Source organism: Hetaerina americana, unplaced genomic scaffold, assembly GCF_022747635.1.
Source record: "Hetaerina americana unplaced genomic scaffold, ioHetAmer1.1.p SCAF_3, whole genome shotgun sequence".
In the NCBI taxonomy this organism is placed as follows: domain Eukaryota; kingdom Metazoa; phylum Arthropoda; class Insecta; order Odonata; family Calopterygidae; genus Hetaerina; species Hetaerina americana.
In genome coordinates this window covers 16,684,321-16,711,693 of record NW_027286874.1, presented here as the reverse complement: position 1 = coordinate 16,711,693, position 27,373 = coordinate 16,684,321, and the positions used below count along the sequence as shown (strand labels likewise).

Below are 27,373 nucleotides of genomic sequence, written 5' to 3'. Positions count from 1 at the left end.
AGGAATTGTGGGTGACATTTACTTACATGTATAAGCTCTTTTTTGGAGTGTATAAATAACATACTATAAGGGCTTTATTCAGAGCTATTATTAAAAATAAACCCCTGCCTCAAAGTCTAATCTCATAAACCATAGGATTTGGTATGAGGAAAAATCTACCATTTAGGATTCTGTACCAATGGCTGATGGATATAATTATGTTGAGGAGTTGATAGCCAAGTATGTTGACAGCCACATGTGTAATTGGTAAGCATATTAGGTGATGGTTATTTAAGACTAGTAGTACATATAAAAACCTTCAATGAAAGGTAAAGAAAGAAAACTAGCATTATGTTTACCATAGAAGTTTATTTTTCAGAACTGTGTATTACAGTTACAAATGATGTTTTTTCAATTGGAAGACAAATGATTGTTGTATTTCCGATTTTGGCACCATAACCGGAAAGACATGTTGTTTCTACATACATATGAAAATATACAGATGAAAAATAAAAAATATAATGCATACCATAATTTACAACTCACGTGCTGCAGAATACATTTGATTTTTCAGTATTAAAAAGGATGATTCAAAAAACAACCCATATTTCAACTTATACACTCAGTTATTGTTAAAAGTATGAAAAAATAAAGACTTGGTGGTAACTCACTTAGTGCCTGTGATCTGTTAAAGCACTTAAAAGATTCAAAATTATGAAATTGTATTCCTGTTAGTGCCATAAGATCTGGAATTGGTAAATGGACTGATTTCAAAAACCCAATTTTATTTTATAAAGACCATTGAGCTTGGTTTTTTTGTTTTTACCTTGTTAGGTTGTGTTAAAATCAAACTGTGATGTTTCGAATGTTTATATAATAAGCAATCGGTTTCAAAACCAATTTATGTTGCCTTGAAATAGAGTTAAACCATTTGATTGACTGATTGCTTTTTGTGAGCATTGTACAACATCAAAGTCTCCATTGTGGTGGATTATCATTATGGTAACTTTGTTGGTAAAACCTATATACAAGACACGAACAATTTTTATACAGTAGCCACATCAACATATTATCCCTACTTTACATTTAAACAACACCAAGATACATCTGATCTTCTAATATCACAGATACCAATAAAAAATATCATTTTGGTATATGACCAAATCATAAAAGAATTACTAAACTATATCTAATGTGGAAGAAAATTAGTCACAAAATAGCACAGAAATATAATACAGTATTTATGTATTTCCATTCCCTCCATGAAATAATTACTCTATAATCTCTATGCCTACAAATTGATCCCGTAATGGTTACAATTTCTGGAATATTCAAATGCACCAAGTCAGATTTGGTAATGTTCATTGTATAATTTTACTAAAGTAAATCGCTTTTCAAACGTACTATTGTTTGTGTTTACATGCCCAAAGTTCCTCACCTTAAACTTAAATTGTTAACTTTTTATAAATATTACAATTTAAAGTTCTCCTCTTCAGTTACATACAGTAAAAGCCGATATACCTGTGTATTTTTTAGTTACTGGCAAATAATGTTTGCACCATCAGAAATATTTCTGATCTTTTTAATGCTATGGGAGTAATGAAATCTTTCAAAGAAATGGAAATATTTTTAAACGTTGAACTTTTAGTGGTCGCATGCCTTTACAAGAAAAACAGAGGTTTATTTAATTCAGTGATCATTATTATTCATATCATCGTCAGTGACCTTGTAGTTTAATGGAAAAAAGTTCATAATTATCAGTGTTATTTTTTGCTGATGGATTAGCATGACTTTGGAATGTACCGAAGTGTTATTTAGGGGGATAAACCTTTCTTGGAAAGTTAATTGAATCACTGCCTACTGAGTTTGTGCATGGATTGAGTTGGGATATATTGATCTAAAGATGGTGGCAAGAGAACTTATTGAACAACATGCACTTCAAGGTTTGTGTGTATGTACATTATATTACATCTGGATTGCCAGGCTTTTACTGTATGCCCTAAATCCCAATAGGAACCAAATGAAAATCATTATTATATATTTCCATATGCCATTAAACAATTTACACACATGAATAACAATAGATTTTTACACATGCATCTCAATGGCAGGCCTTTTATCTAGGAGACTTCTGCCCAAACAGCTATCACAAGTATCACAATTAAAAAATCACATTTTCTGAGCTAAGAACACTTATGTATATATAGAGCAACAATGAATTAGTTATGAGATACTGGATTATAATTTTGACCTGCAATAATTTCAGTGACCTCATTTTCCAAAATTAGATTTCAGTTCATTACATTTTAACTGTAAATAGAATTATAATAGTTGCAGTTATAAATTATATTACTTGGGGTTCATGAATTGTATTGTCTGAATTCACTTAAGAATTTCTTACTAATTCTTTAGAAGATTTTTTAACCTATGAAAAATATGATATTTGTGGTCATTGTCATTTACCCCAAAGTACTCTTATCAATGTAAAATAAAGTGTATTAAAATTTTCATGTCCAAGGATTAAAACTAGCCTAATATTGTCAATTTGTTACAATTTAGAATAGACTTTTTTCATCAAGGAAGACTATTTTTGAAGCTGTTGCCTGTTTTAAAAGTCTAAGGCTCAAACATGACATCCTTTCAATGTACTAATTTCATGGCAAATAGCATAATAATGAAATGTTTATCAAAGTGCAAAGGAATTGCTAATAACTTACTAAAAATATGTGATGGTATGCTTGTAGTTCAACATACTATCAACTATGTACCATAATTTATGCACTTTTTAAATGTTTATGCTTAAATCACCACAAATTTAGAGGGAAAAATGGCTCCTCATTTGTTCAAGAAAATGAGGCAATTATCTCTATAGGCCTACATGAGCATTGAATATAATACTTCACATGGTATGTGTTCATTTGCATTTAGGTTGCCCAGAGCAAAATTTTATTGTCTTTGTTTGCACATAAATAATGTGATTTCTTCATTATCAGTTTAAATTTTCTGTACATTATGATGATATTTTGATATGGTGATTAAAGTTTGCTTTAATGTGTACAGTATTTTACCAGGCTTCTGCAATGCAACTCAATATTTGGGAGAACTAGGATGCCCTTTTGCAAAAGCTGCTTGTCTCCTAAGATCTGATGGAATGAATACAGTCAATACCAGACCAAATGTGAGGGCACCTGCCAGTGTGAGGTTTGCCACGAAGTCACCTGCTGCAGTGAAGACTTGTCCATATACTGTGGTGAAAGTTATTCCAAAGACTTGCACCACTGCATTCAAAATTCCTACAGTTGTGCCTTCTGGTTCAGGATGAGTCAGCTCAGCAGCAAACTCAAACCCCACCGGTAAATATCCAGTCATGAAAAATCTTTTAAAAAGTAATTAAATTAGGTACTGCTGTAATCTATCAAAGATCAATAATCTCCATATATTTTATGTATTGCCTTTCCCCTTCTAATTGATGAATCGAAAGAAGGTAGATGATTTCAGATCATTTTTTGCATGAAATATATTTCCTTTGTTGCATGCTACAGGTTGTCTAATACACCCAACAATTACTGGCCGAGACTGAAAGCCTTCGTAGGGTGTCCCCAACCTGGCTTACTAACTATAAGTTAGCCCAAACTCTGGTTTATTTAAAAACTTGAACTATTAAGTGTTTATTTATTATACTGTAATTATCAAATTTAGGTCGGTTTTGCAATGCAACAGGCGAGAGCACAGAATGAGCTAGTGAAAAGAATTACATATTTAATGTAGTTGATTCATAATGTGGCTCAAAATGCTTTTATATTGTCTAGAGTGAGAAAATGTGGGACCCACATACATGCATGCATATTGAGAGATCCCATTCACACAGAACAACATTGACATGATCAACATTCCCTCTTTTAGAATAGTGAAAATACTTTTTCGGCAGATTTTCCTGGCAGACTCGACTCTTTTCATCTATCATTTGATAATAAGAAACATGATGATGATTATCCTTTTTATTTAGTGCCAGAAAAAAATTTATTTATTGGAAGGTTTTTGAAAGCATTTGAGGAAATAGTCTATGAATAAAACTGTTTGATAGGGAATTTTTATTAATATTTATAGAAAATGTTTGCACAATTTAAATTCAATTACACGCCTATTTAAAATGAAATATGTATTAGGCAACTATATACCAGCTACAAGACCGATTATTCTAAGATTAAAATAATGCACTAATGAATTTCCTGTGCATAATAAAGAAGAATAAACTCATTTTATTTACCATTAAAAAAATAAAAAACCTTTGTGGAGACCAGTTATTGATTATGGCTAAACTTAAGATTAACATAAAGAGCTTGCCATAAAAATAAGAGAAAGAAAAATTATCACCATAACCCAGCCTCTATGCAAAATGCACTGATGATACTCTTAGCATAGATGAAACTGACGAAATACAAGGAAAAATGAAATTTAATGAGAACTTAGTAATCAGCTAAAAGGTGGATTTCTAATCAGTTTGATAAATTGCCAATCACTGATTACCAATAAATGAATTGAAGGATCCACAATTTGAAGTGCATTAAACCATATCCATGCTTAGACATAAATGACTAGTTCATTATTTGTTACATTATATTACTAATTTATCCTAGGAAATTTATTTAATTCCTTAACTTACCCCAGAAGACCAGCTGCCATGTACACAACTGCAATGTACCCACAGTTGAGTGTGAATGTGTAAACAGCCATTCCAGCCAAAGAGAGTGCATATAGGGCTAGGGTGATCTCCCTGGAGAAGGAAGTATAGACAGTTATTAGTCTTTTGAGGCATTTTAAATACTAGCATTTTTCAAAATGTCTCTATTATTATGGGCAATACATTTTATGATTTACTTCCGGTAATTTGTGAAGGATGCTGTGATGTATATTGTAGCCCTATACTCATATGTAGCTCTAGATACATATTGTAGCCCAAAAAATTTCATAAGCATCTTCCAGAGAGATTTCGTTTCACTCCCAAAGATTCTTACTGAAGGACAGGAGAAACAACAAGGTATAAAATGCTCCAAATGCAGATATACACATTACCTTTCTCAGCATTAAAAACTGAAAAGCCTCTGATGTGTTAAAAAAATTAACAAGTAAAAGAGTAAATTTCATAGATCACCCTCTTGTACTGATTCTTAAGGAAAAAATGTTTATAGTATCATGGAAAATATATATATTAAAATACCCGGTATTTTGTAATATTCATATCTGTGATTTTAATGAGTGACTTAGTTCAACACAAAATTGATCCATTTTACTCATATTAGCTTTTTAAATATATTTTGATTAATAAACAAGGAATAGAGTTTTTTTAAAGAATTAGTATGGGTTTATCCATTAGTTTTAACCAAATAACCTGTCCATTCTACTATACTATTGTATTAGGAGAAAACCCGAATTCCAAAAAAACAGTACCTGTTATGAAACAATTATTTTTTAATGGGTTGAAATTTGAAAATGTCTAACTAATTAAAAGTAAATGGAGTTGATTGGTGGATTGTCTACTAGTTCTCTACTGAAGGATGAGTTAAATAGAAGGTAAAATGCTAAAATGACATAAAAGTGAGTCATAACACACTTAAACTTTAAAAAATAGCTACTCTACTTATGTATACTTAAGTCATGAATTCACTTCCACCTTATTTTCAGTCAAATTTAAAGTCTGGCTGATTTAGAGATTTCTTGCTGCCAGAAAACATGCATTGGCACAACACTATCCTACGGTGAGGCATTACCAATCAATGAAAGTTAAGGTATTAGTTATTGGGTTGAGCCTCACTGGCAGTTAACTGCTAACTCATTTCTGTGTTAGTATGACCTCTGGGAAAGGGTCTCTCCTCTGCTTTGGAACTTGTTTCAGAGTTATTTGATAACTGTATAAGCTACTGGTCTTATAACACTTTTTTAAGTTTAAAAAGTAGAAAATAGTTGTTTTCAGTGCTCATTTAATATTCGCACACATTACTAAAAATAAAAGCGTGGGTGCTTTTAAATCCTCCTCTTAATTAATAACATACTAAATTATAGGTCATCATGGGCCTGCAATAATATTTTTTGTTCCGAAATTTACTAATATCTCTATGTTAATAGCTCATTGTTTTGTTATCCATGTCTATAATGGCATTTTTTGGTTGCTGAAGAAACATTCAACTTCTATCTTTCATGCATTTTGAAATAGAATTGTGGTAAAAGATTCCGAATATTCAATCATAAGGACTCTTTTTCCCTCTTATATAGTAGTTCCCGAAAAATGTTTCTTGACATTGCACATGAGCAATTTTCAAAGCATCGCAAATTTATTAAACGTCATATCTTTAATACTCCAAGTTGGAGAAATACTACCTTGATCAAAAATTTCCCGGAATTTATTCATTAAAAATACAAGTTTATTCATCTAAATCTATATTGACCCCTTCAAAGTAATCCCCATCGACTGCAACACACTTATGCCAGCGCTTGATCCAATCCTCGAAACATTTTTTATATTCGGTTTTCGGTATGTCCATCAGTGCTTCCTGCGATTTTTCCATTACTTCCTCTCGGCTGCTAAAACGCGTTCCCCGTAATGGTTTTTTAACTCGATTGAACAGAAAGAAGTCACAGGGAGCCAAATCAGGTGAATTCGGTGGCTGTTGGATGGTATTTGTTGCATTTTTCGTCAAAAAATTACGAATAATGATAGCACTGTGCGACGGTGCGTTATCATGGTGCAAAATCCACGAGTTTTCTGCCCACATTTCTGGTCTCTTTCGGCGAATTGCTTCACGCAAACGTCTCATAACGCCCAAATAATACTCTTTGTTTACTGTCTGGCCTTCTGGCAAAAATTCATGATGAACTACACCGTTGTAATCCATGAAAACCGTCAGCATTGCCTTCTTTTTTGACTGAAAACGACGTGGTTTTTTTGGTCTCGGCTCATTTGGTGAACGCCATTCACTTGCCTGATGTCTGGATTGCGTGTCGTACTCATAAACCCACGTCTCGTCTCCAGTAATGATCCTTTTGATGAATGTGGGATCGGATTCAGCCTCGCAAATCATGTCTTTTGCGACGTCAACACGGTCTCTTTTTTGCATGAAATTGAGGTCTTTTGGCACCAACTTTGCTGCTACACGACGGAAACCCAAATCATTAACCACAATGTCTTGGGCGGATCCATAGGCAATGTTAAAGTCCTCCGCTATTTCTCTGATGGTTAATTTGCGGTTATTGACCAACATTTCTTTTACTTTATCAATTTTTTCACCGACTTTCGATGTCGATGGTCTGCCACTGCGTTCATCATCTTCGATTGACTCACGACCACTTCTGAACCGCTCGTGCCACTGGTAAACGACCGTTTTTTTTAGAGAATCGTTGCCGAAACACTTTTCCAACATTTCCAACGTCCGTGCGCCACTAAATCCGTTTTTTACGCAAAATTTAATACAAGTTCGTTGTTGCAAATTTAAATCCATTTCTGCAATTGTAAAAAATCGCCAACACACACAGAGATAGATGTACTCTTGGCTACGTAACTTTTGCAAATGTCAAGTTATGACACTAAGATTTAAAGGGAATATCAACAACAGATGTACCAATTTAACAAAAAAAAACAGAACTCAAATCGGAACGATGGGAGCGCCACACGGTGGTTATTCCGGGAACTTTTTGATCAAGGTAGTATTACCTGCGGCGACGATCTCGATTTCGTCATCAGTACGTACCTTGGAATCGTAAAGTTTTCCTTGGGTTGAGTTTTGAGGATTCATGTCAGCGCCGGATGTGGGAAGAGAGATGGGAAGGGATAAAAAAGGACCTAGACCTTGGCGCAGGGATACGAATTCGATATTTTGATTAATGATGATGATGCAACATAACCCAGCGAGCAAAAAATGATATGAAAGAGGAAGAAAAATTAAGAGCTGTGCAATAAGATGGGATGAAGTGAGCATGCGTCGACACCAGAACGAAATTTAAGCTGCATTCATATGAGCCCCGCTTTTAAAATAGCACGCAGCATGGTCGCCATCGGTGGAGAGGTGCATTTTTATTGGTATCATATTTTCATGCATCCGGTTTTGCGCTGCGTTTTAGCCTTCCAGCATGCATACCATACGTTTATTTTAGTATGAATCTTATATGTTCGAAGATTTTAGCGTCACCACATAAACTGCCTACATGCATGCGAAAGCGCCGGAAGGAAACAGAAGACGACGGAGGCCAGAGTAGTGTTTTTGACGGTAAGTGACAGACCGCGAGCGTAGTTTTCGCTCGCCGCAGCAACTGCGGCGTCGCAACCCACTTGTATCGGATGTTGCGCATCATCACGGGTTTTCAAGCTGAGGATTGGTTTGCAATAGCTCATCAAGTTTATCCTCTTCCCTGCCAGTCCCCTCATTCCCTCATAGCTCCTTGCATCGACATTTTCCATTTCCTATTTCTCTTAGTTTATCTTTGGCATTCCTCTGCAATTCTTGAACACTATGTTACCTTGAATTTATGGTCCTTGGATGTTGCCCAATATGTTATAAAAAGAAGCCGTAACTTGAACCATACCACTGCAAATCAGAACCGAATAGAAATTCTGACTCAAAAATGATAGTTAATACTCTCCGAGTAGACTGCGTTTCTCTTTCGCGCCTTCACTGTGGGGAAATCAATCGTTGCTGAAATCATTACAGGTATGGGATGAATATCAATTATGAAAGAACGGACTTATTGAGGGTCGCAAGGAATAGGAAGAATAATTGAAGGACATACATTAGAGCGTCATGCATATCACTTATTCAGGAAGTGCTTTTAGTCGAAGATAAGCGAAGTAGTACGAAAATTATAAGAAAGACAGCATTGGGGAAGATTTTACACAGGGAATGGAGTTGATGACAGGGACCTTAAGTAAAAATAAGAAAAGATTAATGAAAGATTTCATTTGGAGCGTAGTTTTGTACGGCTCGGAAACTTAGTGGTCGAGACAAGAGGATAAGAATTGTTCGGACGCTTTTGAGATAAGAATGCGAAGAAGAATAGGAAAAATAAAATGGTCAGAAAGGAAAATAACCGAGGAAGGTATGGCGGGGGAAGGTAAAAGGTGGTTATGGAAAAAATTAAAGAAGATATTAAAAAGGGATGGAGGGCATGTTAAATGACAATGCAATATTGAAGACTGATAAGAGAGAAGAATGGTGGGTGAGCGAGGTAGATGTAGGAAAAGATTAGGTGTTATGACCGGTACAAATGGAATTGGAAAGGATAATGAGCTGAAAAATGTTTTATTTCAATGCAGGGAGCTGGGCGTTGAGCAGTTTTATCAAAGCGTAGAAGAAGGCACTAAATTCCCTAAACCACATGGTTTTGTGGTTGTTCTTGGTCCATATCAAATGCCTGTGAGCATAGATTGAGCGCTCAGGAACGTGAGAACATTAACTAATAAATATACTAAACTCAAGACACCAAATATAAATATTTATATAGAACATTTTTAAAATTTTCGGTGGATGCAACCATCATCTTCAGAAAGAAGACTAGGAATGCTAATTCGGTTCTACCATCATTACTATAACGGTGTCAACATTGTGGTATAAGTTCAGCATTACAGCCGTATTCTTTTTAATTGATCTCCATGGTTATTTATTTATATATTTCTTTATCCTACAGTGGTTGTTCATGATACCATTTTTCCTACACTTACTACTACAACTGTTTGCTCACGTGCGTTTAGATTGCGTTTTTCAATATAGAAGATGGCTGATTTTAATGAGTAGCGAATTTTGCGTGATACGTAAGAAAACGTGAACAGAGAATTCTGAAATTGTTATATAAGTTAATGGGGGCCAGTTCCTGCCCATATTATTAAGATTGGCTTTGAAGGTTTGATAGTCACAGATGGTCTCCCGCATTTTGGATGGCCCTCGACCTCCTTTAACGACGCTCTTGCTACACAAATTCGTGGAATTTTGTTGCATTCGCCGTTTGCCTTTTCGGGCAATGGAGAAGCCTGCATCAATAGGGTTAAATCATGGATTCTCACGACAACATTGGAAGTACATCAGGTCGCTGCAAGGTTTATACCACCTCTGACCCAGGATCAGAGAGACGTCAGCTCGCATATCACTAATTCGCGATTTTTTATGAGAAAACAACTCCACGCTCCTCAGCGAGCCTGCTCGCCTGATTTGGCTCCGACGGACGAAATATTTCTTCCTCATCCGATATTCAACTTGAATGGATGACGATTTCAGATAACTGAAGACGTCAATGAAAAATCGCAGGGGACCTATGTGCGATCTTGAAAGAGGCCAACCAGGATAGTTTCCAGGCGTGGTAACGCCGTCGTGGGCGGCGTACCAATTCAGGAGGGGATAACTATGAAGTAAATTAGGATCACTATGGCGCAGGTATTTCCGTAAAATTCATAAAAAAAAGTTCCGAAACTATTGAACGGACCTCGAATAGGTATATTTATTCATTTCCTAATTTTAAAGTCTGTTTTTAAAATTCACTCTCTCAAAGAAGAAATGATTCACTTCAAAATAACCATATTAATAACCATGTCCTTAACCGTGTTATTATGTACAGTGACCACCATTGGATACAGGTAATGTCATAGGCCCTTGGGCGAGCCAGACTCGCTTCTGGCGTCGTGAATCCGGAATAGTCTTGGAGTTGTGTCGATTACTATGAGTATGGGCTGTCACAACGAACAGCAAGCTGCCATTCCTTTTTTCCATAGTGGTGTGCACTTAAAAATGTGTAATTCCGATCTGTATCCACAAGATAGAAATTAGTTACGGTGTCCGATGGTGGGGGTTTCGGCGTATCTATGACAAATTACGTTGTCCGGTGCATGGGATGGCCCATTCGTAATGAAATTCATCATATCGGCCTTTTTCTCAAAAGTATTTCGACTGCATTCCGTATCAACGAGTTTCTCGTAGTTCGTGTGTATTGATGAAAATTTATTTTTCCCACTCTTTTAAATTATGAGAGCATACAACCAAACGACGGAGAAAGTAAAAAAATTCATATACCTGTGATAGAATAGGGAAAAAAGAAAAACGGTGGAACGGTTCTTCCTTACATTTCCTGAGCGCTGATTCTATAGTGTGGCGCGCCTGAATGGACACGCTTTCAATCCCAAGACTTTCGGTACTCTTTGTCGTTTGTGTCGACGCCGTAGACATTACGTATTGTCTTAGGTTACGTGAAAGTGACAGTGGCTGCGCGGGCATACCTGTGGGCATATGTGCGTTTATGCATGCCCAAATATATATTTATACTTATTTTTACGTGAATATTTATGCATGAAAGACGTGCCCTAACAACTTCCACCACACAGTCTTGCGGGGCAATTGTAAACGTTGATGTAACTTGAAGATATCTGTTTGAATGACGTCTTTTTCCAGTTTCACTACCGAAGTTTGCTGTGATTTACGCTATAAATTTAAAGATCTCTAATTGGTCAATGATATCGGAGCGCTTAAGAGTAGGTTATTATTGATATGGATGCTCAGAAAAATGGTTCGGTGCAATAATTCTATCATTCAAATATGCTTAATTTTTTAAACATGGTTAAAAGCTATTTATTTGTAATTGTCGTAATTAAAATACTTACTTGAATTTGTGAGTTTTGTCCAGTATAAGACCACTAATCACCGAACCGCCCATGCCAGCCACAACTATTGTGAGCCCTATTCTTCCAACATCCTCTTCGTGTCCCTATGAAAAATTAATAGGAGAAAATCAATTGTGTTTCATTAGCTCAATTTTAAAATCTTCATTCTAATAACTCATAATATGAAACTTAATTTTCATCAGTATCAGAAATTGAAAGAGTATCTATTTTAGCAGGAATCTAATATATTATTTATATTTTCACTCAAAATTTCAATTATGCACTCAGAAAATATGATTAATTTTATAAAAACAATGAAAGAGAAATTTAAAAACTAACTAAATAATAATAATTTAGTCAGGTAAACAGTGCATGTGCCCAGAATAACTCTTATTCAAGAAATGTGCTCATAAAAAATTAACGAACCGAAGACAGGGCCACTTTCGCATATAACTCACGTGGTAATATGGGAGAACGATTTGGTTGAGGAGCGTGGAGATGGCGTAAAACACTCCGGTGTTAATCCCGTATGATGCGAGTAGCAGAAGGTAACCTTTGTTGGTGATAAGCCTCAGCAGCTGACGACCAAATTCATTACCCCTCCTAGCTTCCCCTTCACCTGGATTGGCTCCAGCTTCCACTCCTTGTCGGTTTTTCTCCTCCTTCCTCTTCTCTCTTTCTGCGAGGATTGATACACTCGGTGGAAGTTCTGGCTCAGCTTTAAAAACTGAAATTAAGGGAGAAGGAATGTGAGATAGAAGTTAATAGTAGGCAGAAATGTATGATCTTGTGAATGCATCATCCTGAATATGGTGGTTGATTCAATTCGTGAAGGTAGGGAATATGCCAGGCTACTTGTGAGCTCATAATGGAATGAAATCACGTGTTAAGGACGGAGAACCCTGGGGAATTACACAGGAAAGACTAAAAGCATCGAGTTTACGGCATTGACGTCTTGGCGCCACAGCCTCGACAAGTGCCCATCTTTGCATACAAGAGTGGGCATTAGTCAAGGTTGTGACATTCAACCATCGAAATTGTCGAGGTTGGACAATTACAGTCCCACCTAAATATACGAGCAACTAGAGTAGCTCGTATATTCGTATAGCCACTCTAGTAGCTCTACTCGTACTCAAGTAGCGTAGATAAGTGAGGGACCCCTCTCTCTGCGTTGTTCTCTCTTTTTATCTTAGTACGCTTGACATGTATTGCGTTTTTCGTGAGGGAGGTGGATAGCTTAAGGTACGTCACGGGTAGCATAAATTCTAACCATTCCCTTAATAAGCTCTCAACTATTTTAATTGATGGTGCAACTGCTTCTGTGTCATCAATAATTACATTTTTCCCTGCGTAAAATCAAACAGGGTGTGTTCAGAGCCATCGCACGTACTTGATGGCGCACTTATGTGCCGCCAGCGGAATACCGATTACCTTATCTTGCAATCAGTTTCATCACAGCAATCACATTTCCAAGTGATCTGTTGCAAATCAGCCGAAATAAAATGAAATTAGCCATTTCAGACTTCGTTGAAAGATTTGTGCAGCTTGAAGTCATCTATGGGTTTGCTGGTATGAAAGTGGCTGTAATCTTGAGACTACGTCATCACAATTGGGAGTCTTTTGTTACCTATAAAGCAGACAGATTCTTTGACAACGAAAGAGGCAACGAAGGAAGAAAATGAAACATCTGGGAAAAATTAAAGCCTGTTTTGGGCGAGCGATCGAGCTTGAAAGTGAGAAAAGACATGATTAAAACATACGTAAGGTGCTATTCAAGGTTTGTGAATTGTTTCCTAAAAAGTTCGGATACCTAATGCCCCAGTCATTGTTTCTACCTTGAGGTGGAAACTCCGCTGTTCGATCTCTTAAACCGGAAAGCATCTTGGAAATCCTTAGTTCATTCTTATCTCTAAATTCCTATACCCATTATTTTAACGAATCTTCCCCCTTCTACCCGATTTTAATTTTGAGGAAGAGCCATGGCTCACGAGGGTCAACATCAGGCAGATAACGTGTGAGTTGCACCTTCTTATCTGGAAGATGGTTTTCAACAGAAGGAGGTGGCATCAAATAGGAAGGAAACGGAAACATGGCATTAGAGAAGAAAGAAAGAGAAAAAATGTACGGAATCAAAGATTTCAACCTCTTCCAAGAGAAGAAAATAATCTTTAGAGAAAACTGGAGAAAGACTAAAATTCCCTGGGTAAGATATTTAAATTTATGACCTTCAGAATAAATGAAGAAACTTAATAAAGATAGAACAGATTTTGATTAAGAATGTTCTTCTTAATATTCTTTCTTAATTCTGAGTGGCATTAAGAAAGTAACTTCTGATCGATAACTCTAGCGAAAGAGTCGATTTAAATTAGAACAAATATGACTAAATATTTAAAACATTGCAGCTCGAGTATTTATTTATGCGAGACTGCCTCTCAATCCAACGTTTTCGTGTGGCTATGAGACGGCCTTTTACGACTGGAGATAATTCTTTTATCTACTTCAAAATTTTACGAGCAATTACTTTACTATTCCGCTACTAGGCACAGAGCTAAAATGAAGAAAGATATTTTCTCTAATGATCAGGCATATATGAACCAAATATTTTGTGGGAGGAAAAAATTGTCTCGTCAAGGCTAATAAATCATTCTCCATTCCCCTTCCTGAAAAAAGCTTTCACCCTAAATTAAGTGTCCGCTCAGTGAAATATTCACCCTATTCCCTCGGTTCTGAATCAACTGCTGTTTGAGATTTCTTCCGTTTAAACATTTAGAAAAAAGATTTCGTCCATACCACGATATCCAAAACCGAGTTCCCATTATTCTTTGAATATTTAATGAAAATAAATCCTTAGTTTCTTTGTTGATAAAAGAGAATCTAACATTGGAGATGATCGTGGAGAGGCATGCGTATGCCTTTTGAATAGTTTGAGGACGTTTAGTGAAGATCTTTTCTTATAATGCTCGACGAAAATAGGTACCATTTCATCGCCTTGATAATGATTATATTTCAGATTGTCATTGTGTAATGTTGTGCTATTAATGCTCCTATTAATTGTGTTTTTTCCATGAAACAACTTCTAGAAATATAAATTTTCTTCTCGTTCAATCACGAGCGACCTGCACATGTCCAGGGCAGTGCCACAGCCATAGCCAATGTTTATCCTGCAAACTGAATATTGGGAAGGCATTCCATTCGAAAGTTTTCACTAACCTTTTAGCACAACCATACTGTATACTTACATATAATAATGAGGAGGCAAATCACCGACGTAGTAGCAGCAAATGCATAAAACATGATGGTAAGGTCGTGGCCGATGTCATCAAGATTTTCGCTGTTTTTAACAATCATCGGAGGGATCAGGAATCCAAGAGCGATACCAAGCTGAAAATGAAGCAGGAAATTTTAGATAATGAAGATACACTTTGTTACCAAGATTAATTTTAGCCAAGAGAAATTATGAATAACATGATGTTATATTCCTAGTAATTGTTCGTTAATTTTGATTTTAAATTCTTATGATATGAGAATATTTTCTAAAAAATGGGGAAGTTGTAAAATAACATTTCAGTTTTTGGAAAAACTGTCATTCCACTTCCTTACCCTTCTTAGTCAACTGAGGTGAACGTTATCAGAAAAAATCCTACATAGTGATGGGGGTGTCAACTCCAGATAGTTACAATTTGAAATAAATTCAGGTAGCTGGTGCAGTGCGTTTATTTCAACGTCGTTAGGACGTGGATGGATATCAGAAAGCTGATCATTGATTCTTGGCTCGACTGGTGCAATCAGGGTGCCTAAAGTTGCCTACTCAAGACGATATTTTATTATGAAAATTCAGCATTTTTCTTTGTTAGGTTAAAATAAATATATGTTTGATTTTCAATCCTCAATATTGTGTCCATGATGAAGGAACTTTATCAGCATAAATATCTTTCGAATAATAATTAAAAAGCTGCCTCAGTCGTAAGTCGCTACCTACATATTTTATTTCGTCAAGTGCGAGGAGAATCCTCCCGAGATCGGAGGGAGTTCCCTTGAAGATTGAATTCTTACGTCTGTGACCTATTGGTAGGCATGTACCGTTACACGAAAGGAGCTGTGGGTTGAGATGAAAGGAGTGCCGGATCGGCTGGCGAATTCGCCTGACGCGGATTTCTTTTTGACCATTCGGCACGAGGCCTCCTTTTCATTGCGAAATCTATTTGGGTGGCAAAATCGAAGAGCTGGGCGAGTATATACGATGACGGCAGGAAATCGCTTCCCCGGTAGGAATGTACTGCCAATCTCGCCTCTCAGTATTCTTTAGAGCACGGGCCATTACATATTCCCGTGGCTGCAGTTCCTCTTGGGTTACCCAGACGAGAATTATCTACCCACGCGCTGTTCTGAAGTGCTCAGATGCCTGACGTCACAACTCGATCACTCACCATTTCCCTTTATTATATTCTTCCTTATCACCTTCCACCCCTCTCCATACAGTCCTACAAGGGATTGGGAAACCACTCTATCACCCGCTCACCAAACACGCACTCTGACCAAGTGTCCGACTTCCTGACCGTCTCGACTTCCATCCAGAATCTTCATCTACAACATCTACTCATAAAGAAAAAATTAACTCGCGGGGCAATGGATAATAGTAGGTATGCTGAAAAGTGTGGTAGCAGTAAGAATGTTTAGTAAGCTAGGAAGTAAAAGTAATGGAGTAGATGTTCTGTGGAATATGGGAAAACGGTATAAATATTAGGAATTAAGACGAAATAGAGAGGAGAATACATCAAGGTAAATAATGAATGTTATTTCCCAAAGTTTTCTTTAAGGAAGAAAGACTGCGTGACAGTAGGGATATTTAGGAGTCTGTCGTGAATTGGTACGACACCAAATAGCTGAATGCCCTCATGCTTATTTTTTGAAACACGCAACTTTTTTTCGTTCTTCAGACAGATAACACCTCAAAAATGCTCTCATACCTCGCTCACCTCTCCCTTCACCCATCTCGAGGATGGATCCTTTCATGTAGTCACTGATTATTATCGGTATTTTAAAGCTGTTAAGTTTGTCAAAGACATTTGGGCATTTGGTTATTTTTTCCCCCGACTTTTTGGGCCTCCTGACGTAACCACTATCCAACCTAAAGGAACTTAGAAAGGCAGGTGAAATCCTAGAGATACCACGATACGCTGGGTGCCAGGGGTTGATCAAACTTACTGGAATACGAGGGGATATTAGTGTTATTAGGTAGGCACATGGGTTACCCGAGAAAACGTAGACATGAGGACTAAATTTGTTCATCTAAGTTTAGTCTTGAAGTAATACTCCTAGGTATGATGTTTTTATGTGGGTACACGATGTAATACTGAATGTTCCAGAGATAGGTCGGTCATGAAGGTTGGGAAACACTGAACTAGTTCATAGTATACATAATGCAATTATGAAAATGTATGACTCCTTTTCGGACGTCCAACATGTCAAAGTTTGAGTTGCACGGAATTGTGCAGAGATGTCACTCGGAATTTGATCTCGGGATCCTGCGATCAGTGACCCATGTGTACTCCGTGAGCTGTGTGGGCTCCTGTGAGCTCCGTGAACTCTAAAGGGGGTCAGTAACCATTTGACAATATGTATGGAATATTTTTCATTTAGGCTTTACTGTCAAACTGTCGCGTTAACTAGAACCAGGAACTTCGTTGTACATCGTATGTGACACAGGATATGTCGCACGCCTAATGACTACTCACCAGAACGACCTGAGGCACGCTCTCCTATTCTATGCGCATGCAAGTCATCTTCCAGTAATTAAATTGGGAACCGTTTTCGTTTTCCTTTGACTGCCAGAGAAATGAATTTAATGAAAGAGTTTGGTATTTTTTTATGAGGGAGAGGAGGAAAAGGAATGATAAAGGTTTGAGTCAAGTGCTAGTGAAGGGCTTTTAGAATTTTTCCGAATGAAAAAATTTGATTGGCATGCATGCATTTTGCTATTAATTTGTATATCGTGACGGATCATTTTACTAACGTATATAGTTCAACTTTTATATATTTTATAGTAATTTGCACTATATGATTTGCATAATTTATGAACTTTTTGATCTTTAACTTGGTAGGATAAAATTAATGCGTAGATTAGACCATGACTTTTTTCCCCGCTGACAAGTTCCTTCTTGAAAGTTTCATTACAGTCTAACGAAGCCAGCAGTGAACGACGTTTAAGGCGGAATATAACGTTCAGGTTCTATGACGCGTTTTCCATGCACGCACCTACGGACCGCCCCTCTTGCTGCTTCGTAAATGGCTCCTTCCCTTCCTCTCCATGTCTCGAAGTCAGAGAGCAATACAAACTTCCCCGCTGACAGGATGTTCTGCAGCTGACGGGACGCCAAGGACGATGGGACAAGTGGAAAGAGTTAGGGGACATCTAACTTCGGGAAGTTAATCGCCGGCGCTGAAAAAGGCATTTCTTTTCCGAGCCGTAGCCGAGGTTCAGCCATTGAAATTTTCGTCGTCATTCTGCTGAGTGGTTAATTAAACGAATAATTTCTGCCGTGAACCATGAAAGCTAGTAGTCTTATTATCTTTTGTTCATTGGTATTCTAATTAATACTCCCCATGTCACTGGTATGAATAAGTTAGGCCCGAGTCCTTAGCGAAGCTTTGCGCTAATTTCGATGTCTCCCATTAAAAAATCAAACTATATATTTGGCTAAGAATTGAGAAGAATATTTCAGAGTTCATCGAGGTTTAGCAGCTGTGTGTTTAAAAGCCGAAAAATTAATTTGATTTTTATTTTTTGAAAATATTTTGTCCATAATTTTATAACATTTATGAATGAAAGGAATGCTATTTAAAATGCTTGAATGAAAACGACAAGACTAAGCATTGTTCAGCATCTAGCCCGAATTTTGCAGGTTCTGATTCACATCAAGCCTTGGACTCAATTATTAATTCAGTCAATCGAGAGTTTTTTACTATTTCATATGATGGGAATTCAGTTACCGGAGCACCTTAGGTGTATTTTATTCTCTGTATTCTTTATTTTAAGACAAGTCTAATGTCAGTATGTTATCGCAAGAATCAACCTTTCACGTATTCGTTTCATTACTATTTCTACCTACGTTAATATTCCCGCAGTAATACTTAAGAGTTTTTTGCTAAATTAACGAAATTATGTCATATTTAACATTATGAAAATGTACATATCGTACTTCGAAGGATGAAGAAATTGCAGGCTCATTGATAAGATCGCATTTCAGAAATTGAAGTACGGTCCGAGACGAAAGGAGCAACCCATTTGCCAGATCAACAAGGAGTACTCAACATGAGGACTTCGTCTTGGTGGAAGGTTACGGTTAATAGTTGAGCTTGGATTTAGATGACCGAGGGCTAAGGCCATTTTTGACCGTTATCATACTCATGGTTAGTAAACACTTAAGAGCTCAGGTTACCTTTGGACATTTTAAAATTTGATTTCTCTGTCACTTTTCGCTAAGTTACGATATTTTTATTTCATAGCAGTTCGAGGACCAGTGATTACGAACCATTACTCCCTACCTACACTCTCTTTTAGATCCATCCACCTATCTTTTAGATTCATCCACCTAGTGATAAAGATGATTTAGCTAACTACCGCCCCATTTCCATAGTCCCCGTTTTTGGTAAAATTTTTGAATCTATTATGAAAGATCAAATATGTAATTTTTTTGAGTTAAATAATCTCTTTTCCAAATCCCAGTACGGCTTTCGATCTGGGAAATCTACAATTTTGGCAGTAGAGTCCATAGTTAATTATGTCATTAATGCATATGAAGAAAAGGAATCAGTCTCAGTGACACTATGTGATCTTAGTAAGGCCTTCGACTGTGTTAATCATTCAATATTACTAACAAAGCTAGAATATTATGGTATTAAGGGAGTTGCACTGAAACTAATGAAGTCATATTTGGATGATCGCCACCAATTGGTTGAACTTGATGGCTGTCGGTCTGCAGCTCTTAAAGTAAAATGTGGTGTACCACAGGGCTCTGTGCTTGGCCCAGTACTTTTCATTATCATGATTAATGATTTGCCCTGTAATATGAAACCTAGATCTGTTTAATATGCTGATGACACTACTTTTGTGCAAAAGTGTCAACATCTAGAAGATGCAAAGTTACGATCTAGCGCTACCCAAAAACAGGCTAAGGAATGGTTTGATGTTAATCATTTACAATTAAATACTAACAAAACTCAGCATATTGTGTGCAGTCTTAAATCAAAAATAACTGATATTGAAACTGCTAAAATACTAGGAATTTATATTGATATAAAACTTAATTGGGAGGCTCACATCAGTCAGACCTGTAATAAACTTAGTAAAGCTGTTTATATGTTAAGAAAGCTCAACTTTATCATTTCAAATGAGTATCGTTTAACACTTTACCATGCCTTCTTTCAATGTCATTTGAATTATGGTGTTGAGTTATGGGGTCATTCCTCTCATGTTAAACAAATTTTGCTACTGCAAAAGAGAGCTATTCGCTCTCTTGCTAATATACCACCACGTGATTCCTGCAAACCTTTTTTTATTAGGTATAGAATCATGACTGTATTTTGTTTGTATATCTTTAAGGCTCTGATTCATGTGAAAGTTAATCTAGAAACTTACCAATTAAGATCCAACCTCCATAACTATTCCACAAGAGGTAAATCGAATCTAAATACTACTTATTGTAGATTGTCATCAACTTACAACACATTTCACAATATGAACATACGACTGTATAACTATCTGCCTACTCAGTTGAAATCAGATGGTATCCAGAGTTTCAAGAATAGGGTATATACCTGGTTACTTGCTCACCCACTATACTCATTGGATGAATTCTTTTGTGACAATTTTCATCACATTTAAGAAAGTATGTTTATATGTTAAATAATACTTATATTGACGACATTTAATATGGTTGTACCATTTTTAAAATGAATAAAGTATTATTATTATTATTATTATCCTTAATGGCGTAAATGACCAATTAAAAGCGTGCAGGTCTTTTCCTCGAGTCCCGCTCTTGAAAATTTCACGATGACGGTAGCAGCGCGCAAAACCCATATCTTAGATGCTGTTTGTGTGTAATGAATTTTTGTAAAATCTGGACTTCACGCCTCCTTACCGACGCGAGAAGATCTCTTTAAAAAATCTCGTCACCTCTCGTGTTTTCATAAGTATTCTACGAAAAAGAGTTATCAGGGTACGATAGTATTTGCTGAACTAGAGGATCTTATTTAAGAGGTACTAGAGGTGAAGTTGTTGTTATGTTGGAATACGCGCTGAGTAGAGTTTCATAAACATTTGTTCGTTAGTAGTTTAAACGAAAGCAGTGCAACGTATTTGATAATATTCTGTGACGATGTATGCACAATAATGTTTTTTAAAGTGCCAAGTAAATTTTAATAAGCCATAACGAAAGTTATTACTACATTAAATTATAGAATGACTACCACACTTAGTGTTAGACATTTTAATCTGATTAATGACAGAGGAGTTTGCGAGCAGGGTAATTTTTGACTATCCTGAAGGAAATGAGTTTAAACTTAGCTTAAGACGATGCACTTGTGCATAGAGCTGTAATGCCTAGTTCATCATCTTAATTATCCATTTTCCCCTAATTTCATATTAATACGTTTTTTTGGTACAAAAAAGCAATAATACAACTCCATAATGGAAAATGTATGCAGTCAAAAGATTTTCTTTAGCTTCCACTGTGATTTTACATCTTGAAATTAAAAACAATTTAATTCAATTCAATGACTGGGGAGCACGCGTATGAATTCTACCAAAGAAAATCAATAAATGCCGCCGGAAAATAAAATTGGCCACGTGAGATTCATTACTGCACATAAAACATAATTTCAGTAAAATGCATTATAAATGTTCCTTTTTAATACTTAACATATAAAATGTACAATTCCTCCTTTTCCTAAAACTTTTTGACTCACTTGTAGGTGATGATGACGCTAAGCTTCGAAATAGAAAGTTATTAAATCAAACCTCTTTGAATGGAAAATGCCAACTATGAATATGATGGTTATGCATTATCTGAATAGCCTTCAACTTTAACCTCACATCAAAACTTCGACGTTTTTGTTTCCTTTTTTGTGAAAGGAAAAGTCAAACCCAATCATTAAAATTTTGTTTGCGTGGGTCATACAGGATTTTATCGATTAGCTTAATTACATCAGGGAGCAGTGGGGTAGAAAATTCAGGCGAATACGTATTGGGCAACTTTGCAATAGATTGAGTGAGACTATCTGCGTGAGGGTGGTCACAAGAATGCGATTACTATATATAAATACGTAAATATCTTGGTCGCTTGCCATTAATGGGAGCGTGTTTTAGACGGTGCTCGAAATATTGCTCTAGTTTTCACAGGAAAATACTCTCCACGCACGTCATCGCAGCCCACGGGCTGATCTTGGAATTTCAAGTTTCCACTAATAAAGTGAAGCTAGGAGAAGGGGGCGCTTTTGAACTTCCGCATCTGTTGAAATCTTACTCGAGGCCAAAACGAGCTCCTCCAATTGCCGCGTACTCCAGCTAGGTTGATATTTTATATTTATATATAACGCGGTTATATTACCGCGTATAAACGAATCAAATTACACCGCCCTCACCGTAAGATTATTACTTGTGAGGAAAGTAATCTTCCTTTCAAATGACCCAAACGTATGGCATCCTACGACGGTAGGTCTTCGGCTAGAGCGTTCAGGATACCTCACCAAAATTCTTAAATTCAACGGGTAAATAGTAACCAGACGAATAAAATACCTAGTATGATGCAGTAGTGGTTTTTAGGGGAGGCGACCGATAGCTAACGTCATGTGCACTATTAGAGATGGATGTGGAAAGGAGGAAGGGTGGAAATAAACCCGACATCGGCATTAGCCTACTCTTAACGAAAGGCGCCTAGGGGTCCGCAGTTTAACGCCCCATCAACGGATGGAGTACTCATTCTAAGTGATCTCCAAAAAGCACCGTAAGTAGGGATCGGAATACCACTAAATAATATCTGCCGTCTCCTAGATTCGAACCCTCTCTGGGTGGGAAGCCAGTACAGTCGCCGCCGCACCATCTCGAGTAGTAGTAGTAGTATTTAGGGGAGGCGACCGACAGCTGAGGTCCTTTTCGCCATAGGGGATGGACAGGAAAGGATGAAGGGTGGAGAGAAACCCGGCGTCGGCTTTAGCCTACTCTTTACGAAAGGCGCCAAGGGGTCCGCAGCTTTACGTCCCATCCGACGGACGGCGTACTCACTCCTGTGCCGCCACAGTGTCCTCCACAAAGCACCTCCAGTAGGGATCGAGATACCTCTGAAAAATTTTCAACACCACTGGGATGTAATTGTTTGTGGTGTCGTCGCGCCAGTATGGAGAGCAACGTCGAGCAACGCTACGCTGTGAAGTTTTGCGTAAAACTCGGAAAATCCGCGTCAGAGACCCTTCAACTCATTAAACAGGCTCATGGGGATGATGCCTCAAGCCGCACAAGAGTTTTTGAGTGCCGAAAAATGTTTAAGGAAGGCCGGGAGCTCGTTGAAGACGAGCACCGAGTCGGACGACCGCTTGAACCGATGCTCAGGTGGCCTAAGTGAAAAATGTTTTGAACCCTTACAGGCCCTATCAGTGAGGAGACCGGCCTTTCAGTCAGAACCGTCCACACCTTTGTAACAGAGGATCTTGTGATGAGGAAAGTGTGCGCGAAGCTGATGCCGAAGGTCTTGAGCGAGGGACAAAAACTGTCGCAGGTGGAAATTTTGCAAGAACGAAATTCGGCGTGGCAACGTTGCCTCATCCCCCTACAGCCCGGACCTGGCTCCACCTGACTTTTTCTTGTTTCCGCGAATAGAAAGGGAGCTCAAAGGATATCGGTTCGACTCCATCAAGGCGGTTCAAGCGGCGACGACAAAGGCTCTCAACAGTATTCCGGAAACCGGAATACTGTTGAGAGCGTTTTCAGCGTTTATTAATTTTAAGGAGCGCTAGAAAATATTTTTGGCTTAAGAGAAACCAATCAAAAGCGTTTGGGAACACAGTAATAACACTTTTTTAAATGCTTTATTATTTTCCACAATTTAATTTTGACCTACCTCAACTGAGTTCAACGCTGCCCTGTCATGATGAAGAGGTATATTAAAATTAGTGCGGAAAATCGCGTTGTTAGAAAATTTTATTATTATTCCTGTATTCCCCAAAGTAAATTTACCTTTAGTTAATTTATTTTGAGAGCCTTTGCACAATGGGCTAACTTCAGTGTGTTCAATAAATGCAGTCCAGTTATCCCTCAAGTCTATAATTGCTGTTAATGATTTTATGTTTTGCCACCTAGGTCCTCTCAAAAACAAAGATATGAAATTCTCCATCAATTCTCCCCATATTATCTATGAGGAATATATTCATCATACTTTAAACGCGAACGTATTATTCATTTATGTTTAAATCGGCAGATTATTACTATGCTATGCCCCTATCTCTCTCGTTCCTTACAAATTGAAACATTTGCCCTTTAAGACGAAATCCCTCAGGATTCAACCGCAGACCAACCTGGTTACCGAAGACTCCAATGGCGCAAGCAGAAGACACTTGTTCAGGCCCAAACCATACTGCGGCGAGCCGAGCCGGAACACTGAGGACGAACACCTGTGACACGGCCACAATTGACTGGCCTATGAAGGTGACGTAGAACCGATCCGGCGACACAGACAACACTTTTATCCAGGAGCCCACGCAGTTTCCGATGGATCCAATCATTGTAGTAGTCCTGAGACCCTAACGGAAAGAAAAAAATGGTAAGTATTCCATTAAAAATAATTAATACACTTAAGTACACGTAGCATAAGATAAATATACGCAAAATAAAATTCTTTGGACGTGGATATGGCAAGGGTAACAATAGTGGTTTTCGAACAATTAGTGAAAATTATGTTGTATTTCGATTTAGCGACATCGCAACCTTCAACTTAAAAATTCGGAGATTTTTGTTTTTCATGATTTAATGGTGATACCTGCGTGAATTCTTTGTTGACCAGTAAACGGATTTATTTGCATGCCAGCATTTAGAATTGAAGAGACAGTATTAATATTTTTATCTCTGCTTGACATATTTGGTGTGGAATATATCAATATTATATTACAAGTATTACTTGTACTTAAGATGTTGTATACTTAATGAGGCATGGGAATTTTCAATAGCGAGTAACTTTTTGTTGATTAATGATGGATATTTGTGTATTTTTTCCCTTTCACTTAATTATGTATTCCAAATATTTGCTAAGGATGTTGGAGATGTATTAATGTGGCTACTTAGTAAAAATGCTCTCAATGATACAAGTCATTAACTGCGCGAACGAGAAAATCAACTCCTGAAAGGAGCATTTCTCTCGCCCATAACTCCAAGGTCTCATATTACCCTCTCCCTCTTAAGGAGCGTTTACTTTTTTTAAAACACTAGTAGCAAGTTTCCGTAATCATTTAGTGAAACGCGTTGGTAATACTGTAAATAATACTGTGAAGGAATAATCAGAAAAGAAAGGACATTCGTTGCCATCCTCGAAATTCTATTTCATTAGTTAAGTTCCTACCTCGAAAAATAATCGAATTTAATACTTATTTGCGTCATGCATTACTGAATTTTCTTTTGGTCGTTTCATTCTACAAGGTTTTCCTTTTGTTGAGCCTCAATGCCTTTCCCCACCGCCCTCGGACTAGTAAATGACGATTACTCTGGTTTTAGTTATTGGTAAAGTGTATCCGGAAAGGAAACATTTTGGTGTCATTACTGGAATACATTATGTTTAAGATATATGCAACGTAAACTAAAGATAACATTTTAAAAAGATGGGCATTCGTAAATTGGCCCAGAAATTCAATATTTACGACCCGATAATTTAAGAAGTCGTTCTTTAGTTATCTTCATGTGAAACATCCTAGAAAAGATATAATAATTTTTACAAATTTTTCTCGTCAAACTATTCACCTAATAAACTTTCTGATGCGATAAATTTTTTGGGGAAAAAATCATGCTATTGGAAGTGAACTTATTTGCTTTCCTTCTCATGTAAGAATGCTTTGCCAAAATCTCAAATCGTTGGATATCGAACTCTTCCAACTGGCTTAAACATTAGTACATTTTATTGAATGATTTTAATAGTAATTGACGTAATTTAATTTTTATTCATATGTACCGATATTTTTTTTTGTTTCAGCGATATTGGTTTGATTAAACATTTCTTATTGCATCTAGGAAAAAAATGAGATTGAAATTAATTCATCGCTATGATAAATCGTTTACACGACCTAATGATCAATTTTAGCGAGAGAAAAACATGATTTATGGTTCCCTCACTTTGAGTTCCCTATATAGTTGAAAGCCAATTACAAGTATACGGAATAGTGCGCGAGTCATTTTTCTCATCGTTACCCAAGCGGCTTAATGAGAATCGAGGAAGGGTAGACATAGCTAAGAGTGACGGGAAGATGAGATTTGACGCAGTTGGGTTAAATGACGCGGTGATAATTTCGTAGGAACTTTTAAGTGAATCTGTAGAAACTACTTTGCCGCTGGGGAAACCAACCCAGGCCTCTGGGCACAGGTGAATTTTTGACCGCCAACTTCAGTCGAATCTTCTTCTTTCTGCGGCCTTGCAAAATATTTCTGAAAATCAAGTTGATTTTTTGATAATAAGTTTATTTATGAGAATTAGCCATAGTCTCTGAGTACATATAATGTTATAGGCCAATGCACATTTTTCGCCCGATAAGGGCACTTTAAGCCCAAATAAAATTTACTTACAGCACACGACCGGTTTCCATCTATATCATCATCTGAAGAAACGATATCGGAAAGGCAAGAACTTACATCGTGCCTGAAGTTGGCCTCAATTTCAAAAGTAGAATTCGAGATCGCAAATTTTCACATGATTACTTTCTCATCACATTTATTCAGTAACCGTTTAATGATTTATTTAGTTTATTTAAGGATAACCTTTATACCATTATAATAAGCCCCCCAGGAAAGATGAAAATAATCAAAACTATGACAAAATGACCTTTGCATTTGATTTTTTTCTAAATTTTACTGTCAAATACGCCTCATTTATTTTCCTTTGTCAATTCATTAGCCCTTCTCGGAATACAGTAAAGCCAAATTTCTTTTTATATTTGAGTGTAAAAAGTTCCACTTTAAAATATTAATTATAATTTTCGTATCACAGTTGATAGATTTTTTTACTTATCTCTAAATTTCTGGTTCGTAAGGAGACAATTTAATGTTTTGTCTACCTCTGAAATTTCAGCAATACCCTGTAGAACTAGAATAGACAGTCCATTCTAAGGATAGTTGGCATGAGAAAAATGAAAAATGGAAAACTTTGTTGTATGTTCACCCGTGCCAAATTGTGTGCTTCTTTCTTACCATTACGCCTTCATTTCTACACAGGGAAAAATGTATTTTCAATTTTTTTAGAGAAGTCTAATGTTCAGTCATATGGTAACCAATTTCGGTAAATTTAACTTGTAAAAAGAATTAAGGTTGACCTCATGTGACGATTTTGGCGTCAAAAAGGGTGGCTAATTTGAATTAATTGAATTGAATTTGAGAAGATAAAAGGGTGGATAGGGTTGGATAATATTATTTAAGAAATTATATTACTCCCAATTTATTTTGATGATGCCATATTTATGGGCATATAAAAAGAAGAAGAATTATTTTAGGCATTTTTAATTGAGAAAATAAATATT

At 36.8% G+C, this 27,373-nt stretch overlaps 1 protein-coding gene across 1 annotated transcript in view; it reads right to left on the bottom strand.

Moving 5' to 3' along the window:
* Nucleotides 1-334: 334 nt before the first annotated feature.
* HisT (Histamine transporter) overlaps nucleotides 335-27,373 on the bottom strand; it is a 106,582-nt gene continuing 79,543 nt past the window's right edge. Inside the window, exons 2-7 of the mRNA XM_071587553.1 lie at nucleotides 24,179-24,403; nucleotides 14,848-14,989; nucleotides 12,067-12,335; nucleotides 11,609-11,712; nucleotides 4,643-4,753; nucleotides 335-3,355 (exon numbers count right to left, since the gene is read on the bottom strand). Of these exons, the coding sequence (XP_071443654.1) occupies nucleotides 3,067-3,355; nucleotides 4,643-4,753; nucleotides 11,609-11,712; nucleotides 12,067-12,335; nucleotides 14,848-14,989; nucleotides 24,179-24,403 (1,140 nt within the window). The 3' untranslated portion in view covers nucleotides 335-3,066. The remainder of the gene's footprint in view (nucleotides 3,356-4,642; nucleotides 4,754-11,608; nucleotides 11,713-12,066; nucleotides 12,336-14,847; nucleotides 14,990-24,178; nucleotides 24,404-27,373) is intronic.